The 6312-nt window shown below is 35.1% G+C and overlaps 1 protein-coding gene across 1 annotated transcript; it reads right to left on the bottom strand.

The window, feature by feature from the left end:
* Positions 1 to 23: 23 nt before the first annotated feature.
* LOC121917826 (nuclear factor 1 B-type-like) lies at positions 24 to 5708 on the bottom strand (the record flags this gene model as incomplete). Its single annotated transcript, XM_042443946.1, has 3 exons — positions 24 to 1754; positions 2489 to 2609; positions 5561 to 5708. Coding segments are annotated over 3 exons (396 nt in total), but the record flags the coding sequence as incomplete, so codon positions are not given.
* Between the last annotated feature and the right edge of the window lie 604 nt (positions 5709 to 6312).

Raw genomic sequence — 6312 nt, forward strand, 5'->3', positions numbered from 1 at the left:
TAATTCACCACATAATGGGAAAAATACAATATAACCAAATATTTTGGGCCAAGTGGAAAGAATGTACAAATAAACACAAATAAACAATGTTTATAACAGTCTGAAAAAGGAAGAGAGGAAGGGGAAAACTGAACTGGCTATGATCCAAAGGGACTGAAATCCACAGATATCAAATAAAAGCTAAGGGACCTTTTTCATTGGCACAACAAATATTTTCTATAGTGTAATTAACTATTGAAACAACGGCAGAAGCCATATAAAGCTACAAAAACTAAATGTTACTTTAAAAATTATATAGAAATTCATGACTATTATAAATTCAAACCAAATCTAACTGCATAACATGGGCTATTCATGTTGATAAATGAATTAGAAACCATCTTATTACAGTCGTCCCTCTGTATTGGCACACTAGACATTGGCAGATGAGCACAGCCCATTATCGCCAATGGTGTGCATGCATTATTGTCCATGGTGGTGTGGACACATGCACTTCAGCATCCATTTGTGATAATGGAACTTGAGTTCCTATGATTTTTAGTATCTGTGAGGGGTCCAGAACTGAACTTCTGCTAATATTGCAAATATAACTAAGGAATTGTGTAAACTATTGTGAGCTAAATCTTTGAAAGAAAATATGTATAACAGATTCTTCAAGCTAATGAATCCTTTGTCTAGATTAAGAAAAAAATAGCACCTTGTGTGACAGAAAACACAGAAGTAATCTAAGTACTTTTGTTTAACACACTAGAGCTCTTTAAAATGGCAGACAGGGGTCATAAAATTCCATGGACAGAGCGAAAGCAAGATAAACTAAAATAATAGGAACAATCTAGTCAACATTACAAAATTTTGATTGCTTAACTACATACGGAAATGTTATTTAAAGAGTTGAATCACATGAACCGAGTTCAACAATATAATGGCATATTAGCTACTATTACTATTGTAATTTAGCTATGAATTTGGATCAAGGCAAACCTTTGTATTAAGACTACCTGACTAAAACAGAATGAACTGATTTAATTAATTTATTTTTTGCAGTGTGTTTTGGACCTAACTGTAATAAATAAAATTTGTTGAGTTGTGAATAACAATTTTCATTCATTTTCAAATCTGTTGTTGTTGTGAGCCTTCAAGTCGCTTGCGAATTATGGAGACCCCTAAAGCAAACCTATCATGGGGTTTTCTTGGCAAGTTTCTTCAGAGGAGGTTTGCCATTGTCATTCTCTGTGGCTGAAAGTGTGTGACTTGACCAAGGTCACCCAGTGGGTTTACATGGTCGAACTGGGATTCGAACCCTGGTCTCCAGAGTCGTAGTCCAACACACACGCCACTACACCACACTGGCTCTCATTTCACATGGTATGCTTTAAATATAACCAACACTGAATTCTGAATCTTTCTGGAAAATATTTTAATCTTAGTTCAGATTTTAATTCTCTTTTTAAAACTGAAATGCAACAGTGTAATCGTAGTTTTAAAAGAAATTACAGAAATCAAAATATAAGGATGCAATCTTACAATTTATAAATCTCCTGGTAATAAATCCTGCTGAATCAATGTGCTTATTTCTGAGTAATTACACACAGGAACATACTGTTAAGAACTTTTAAATAATACAGATTTACTCACCTTGATCTCTTTCATGCCATGTCCTACTCCCAGCAGCTGGTGAATTTGGGGAAGGATAAAAGTCCCCTGTTGGGCTTGGTTCCATATTCTCATCTATGGATATAGTTTTGGGTCTCTTACTGTTAATATATAAGAAACAGTATTTATGGTCAGAAAACCTTATCAGTCTGCGCTAAATCAGTCAGTGTCTACTTAGAGATCCCAATCTATCTGTATCTTCTGCCTACCCACAGTTAAGCTTTTCAGACTAAGGTGAGGAAGGTTTAAAATGTATTCAGGCAGGATGCCCACTGGGTGACCTTGGGCCAGTTGCTATCTTTCAGCCTTCTCTACCTCATAAATCTGGTATGATGATAAACATGGGGAGGAACCACATACTGTACACAACTTTCAGCTCCTTGGAAGAAAAGTGGTATGTAAATGTGACAGATAAAATAATTAACATAGATTATCTAGATTCTCAGAAGAACCAAGATTTTGCACTTCTTAAATTAACAAATTACTACTTGTCATTTAGCCAAATGTGAGCTAAATGTGGGTGTGCAGATCATTTTGATAACAAGGCTTGATATTTGAAAACTTCCACTCTATTTCAGTGACAGGTGCTGATCTCACAAAAAGTGTCAAAATAGCTACTTATTTTTTTATTTCACCAACAAATATTTACCAAAATTTAATGTACACAGGTGTAACTGATTAAGGAGTAGCATTATAGTATACAAAGCATGATAAAGTTACAAATCAAATACCTGTACTATGTTCACATTATTACACAGCCACCATCACCAGATACACTTGGTGAGAAGCACTGTAATCAAGTATCAATAACTAGATCTTCTTGTAATAAACTCACCTGGTTGGTGGAGAGGATAGCGATCTTTGTAAGTTTACACCCGAGTTCATGTCATGATAGTATGGTTGACTTGGAAGTTCTCCAATAGGGAAGTTTACTCCAGCTCCCTGGGTTATCGGCGCTAAAGAACAGAGCATAAAGACTGTCAGCTCTATTATCTGAATAACTTTTCAATGTTTAATGCAGGTGCATTAAATTCAACACACATTTTGAATAATGAAAAACAAGTACTATAGCAAGCGTTATTCTTGCTGACATTGTGCCATTACTTTGTTTCAAGAACTGTAGTTTTGTCACTGTCAAAAAATGAACAGAAAAAACTGAAAATTACTTGAACAAGTACCATACACACACACGTTGTAAAAGAGTATAGTAAGTTCCATATTATGTATAAAACAATAAAATAATATAATGATCTTTAAATACAATATGAATATGCACTTATGAAAACAGAATACCTTATGGAAAATAAACTCTATTCTGCAATAATTTTTAGCTTAAATGCTACATGCATTATTTTTATTTTCATTACTCCAACAACTTGCATGCAATAAATTTGTGTATTTATTTGTTTTTGATGTATACATATTCTGTGCTACCATGAAATTCTCATTACAATTTATTTGCTATTTCAAAAGGCAGAAGTTCTAAACTTACTACATGTCAAAGTATAAAGCAAAATACAACTATAACTGTTTTCACTGTTGATTATTTCTGAATGACAGCAATACAATTTTGAAAATTAAAAATGGATGCTTTTATAGAACCACCCTATACTTACCAAATAATAAGTCAATAAACATGATGGAATTAATGTTTGAGCAAATGCTATTGATTTTTATAACTGTTAATAATTTTAATGAATATTATGTAGATAGACAGGTAAGTCCTCTCACACATAAGTTTTGAGGTATTCCCACACTATAAAAGTACAGTGGAACCTCGCCATATGCGGGGGATCCGTTCCAGATCCCGCCGCGTATGGCGATTTCCGCCTATGCTCAAGCCCCATTGTAAACAATGGTGGCTTGTGCACGGCGGCGCGGAGGTGCACGGGGCGCAACGGGCGCACGCGCGGCGCAACAGGCGCGCATGCCCATTCAACTGAATGGGATGCGCCGCCCCACGCACGCGCCGCGGCTTGAGCGTGTATGCTCAAGGCCGCGTATGGCGCGCCCGCCTATGGCGAGGTTCCACTGTAGATACAAAAACTCTAGAAAGCTGGATGCTGGTATGGTGGAAACACCAATAGAAATAAAAACTTCCACCTGCTGGTAGTGAGAATGGCCTTCAAGTCACAAGACACTGACTGCCACTCAGTGACAAAATACTATGGTCATTTATCATATATGATATAAATCATATAATATATTCTTATATTTGTTCAGATAATTTACCTAACTGTGGGAAGTTGTCCTGGTGGATAAAAGATTTCAATATTATTTGCCTTTTCCTTGTTATACAACCAAGAATGCTGACTACAATGCACACATAGTAACATGGATGGAAAGAACATGATCAGTATCAATGCTCTCTAGATTTTGGACTGCAACACTCAGTATTTCTCACTATGAGCTATACTGACTAGAATTGCTCAGACTGACAGTGCAAAAATACTCTCTGGTTGAGAGAACAGGGACACAAAATTGTTAGGTCTAGCCAAAAGAAACTATCAACTGCAACTGTACAAGCAGCATGCAGACAGCAAACTTTCACAGCAATAACCATGTACAGTAGCACACTCACTCCATTTATTTCTTAATTTTTCTGATTTAAATTACATTTCCTTTCTTGTTGACATGAGGCAGCTTGTTTAGTAAATTTCCATTCATTACCAAGATGTTCAAGATAACCTAAGTTTATATCCTATAAGCAAAGCTTGATTTATAAAACTCTGAAGGGAATTGAATTGTTTGAATAACATGGCCTGAGACTTCATTAAATCAAACCTGGTAGTTTCAGTTGTATGCCTGTAATAGTGTTACTTAAAATACAATTTGCTGTGCTTATTCAAAAAAGGTAGCTGAATAATAGACCTGCCGTGCAATTCATTACAGATTTACTAAGATGTTTATCCCACTGAGGTCAATGAGAGTTACTGCTAAGTATGTAAATACAATTATAGTCACAAATCAAGATCCAATGGTGCTGGCTCTGCTGACCGAACTGGGAGGTTTCCAGTGAGTGATTTCTGCTGCCTATAGCCAATACATACCCTTAAAACATCTTTGGTGAGCTACGAAACCTTCTAGAGGAGGGGACCATCCACAGTACACTATTGTAACACAATGGTTCCACTTTAATTGTTTTGGTTGCATCCTGTGGAATCTTGGGATTTATCGTTTGGTGAGGTGCTAAAGCTTTCTGGTTGAAAATTCTTAAAAACCCTTTCTAAATTGCAAATTCCAAGATAGGACAATAGCAGTTAAAATGGGATCGCAGTCCTCTATTTGCGTATTGTAAAAGGGCCTCAGGGCTTTGAGTGATGCCAAGGACAGCAGGCAGTAAAGAAAGAGATGCAAGTCCTATCACATGTGGTGACAGTAGCTCAATGTTAAAGGCAGACTGCAGTCTTGCTTATTTTGTGGACTTTATTCTATAGAATCCTATGAGAAACTGACTTTACTCAACAGGCACTGTGTAAATACAATTAATCCAAAAATAAGTTTCTCAAAGACAATCAGTTAATTTACAGTACTATATTTCAAAAATTCACTGGTTCTACGGGATTTCAAGTTTCAGTGAATTTACTATTATTTTACAGCTATATCAAACTGAATGTTAATTGAAAAATATTGGTTCTGCCACCACTGTTTCTTTACTTTTTTTTGTGAACACAGCAGGTATCCTTGTGTTAATATATTTAAACATCTAGAGGCTGGGGAGAAAGAGTGTCTCACAGATGTATTTCTGATTTTTTTTTAACTTGATCTTTCTCCTTTAGTTTTAGAATCTTTATAGAATCTTAACCAAAATAAATATAAAATAGTATAATAAATATAATATAGTAATATAAAGTAATAGTAATATAAAGCATATAAACAAATATGTTTAAAATTTTAAAATGCTTACTTCTAGACACTCGCACCAGTTCTGATACGTTGAAGACTCCTGATTTTACAAAACTATCTTCAAGATACACTGGAATGAAAAACAAGAATGCAATTAGTACACCTGAAGGAGCATTAAAAGTAATATTTCCCCCCAAAACAAACAGCCTCTAAAAATAATGGAATGAGTTAATATGAACATGACAAGAACCCAAGGAGCCACACTGCAAGGAGTCATGCTGATTTAGACCAATCTGGAAGATCCTAATGTGGCACAAGTTATCATAATATGTAATATTCTCTTTTATTTTCTTCTTTCTCCTTATACATTTAGATGTTGATTTATAGAGAAAGTGATAGTAGCATAGACTAGGACAGACAGTGAAACTGAAACAAGAAAATTACAAATTTTCCTTTAACAACCATTTCCTGTACTTCAGGAATGGCCAGAAGAGAAAAAAAACTGTGTTTTGAGCAGTGAATTTAATAAACAAGGACAGAGAATAGAAGGAAGGGCTGCAGCATAGACCATTCTCATTAGAGAGATGCTAATAATAATATAATAATAATAATTTCTTTATTTATACCCCGCTCTTCAGCCAAAAGGCTATCAGAGCAGCTTACAAATTGTTAACTAAAAGAGCAACATTGAAAGCAAAAATGCATTAGAAAAATACAACAGACACTGTTAAGTCTCCTTTTAAAAATATTAACATTTGAAGCTTCAACTAGAACAATACTGTTCTAAAAGACTTCTGGTATGCTACATTACAC

Source organism: Sceloporus undulatus, unplaced genomic scaffold, assembly GCF_019175285.1.
Source record: "Sceloporus undulatus isolate JIND9_A2432 ecotype Alabama unplaced genomic scaffold, SceUnd_v1.1 scaffold_993, whole genome shotgun sequence".
Lineage (NCBI taxonomy): Eukaryota > Metazoa > Chordata > Lepidosauria > Squamata > Phrynosomatidae > Sceloporus > Sceloporus undulatus.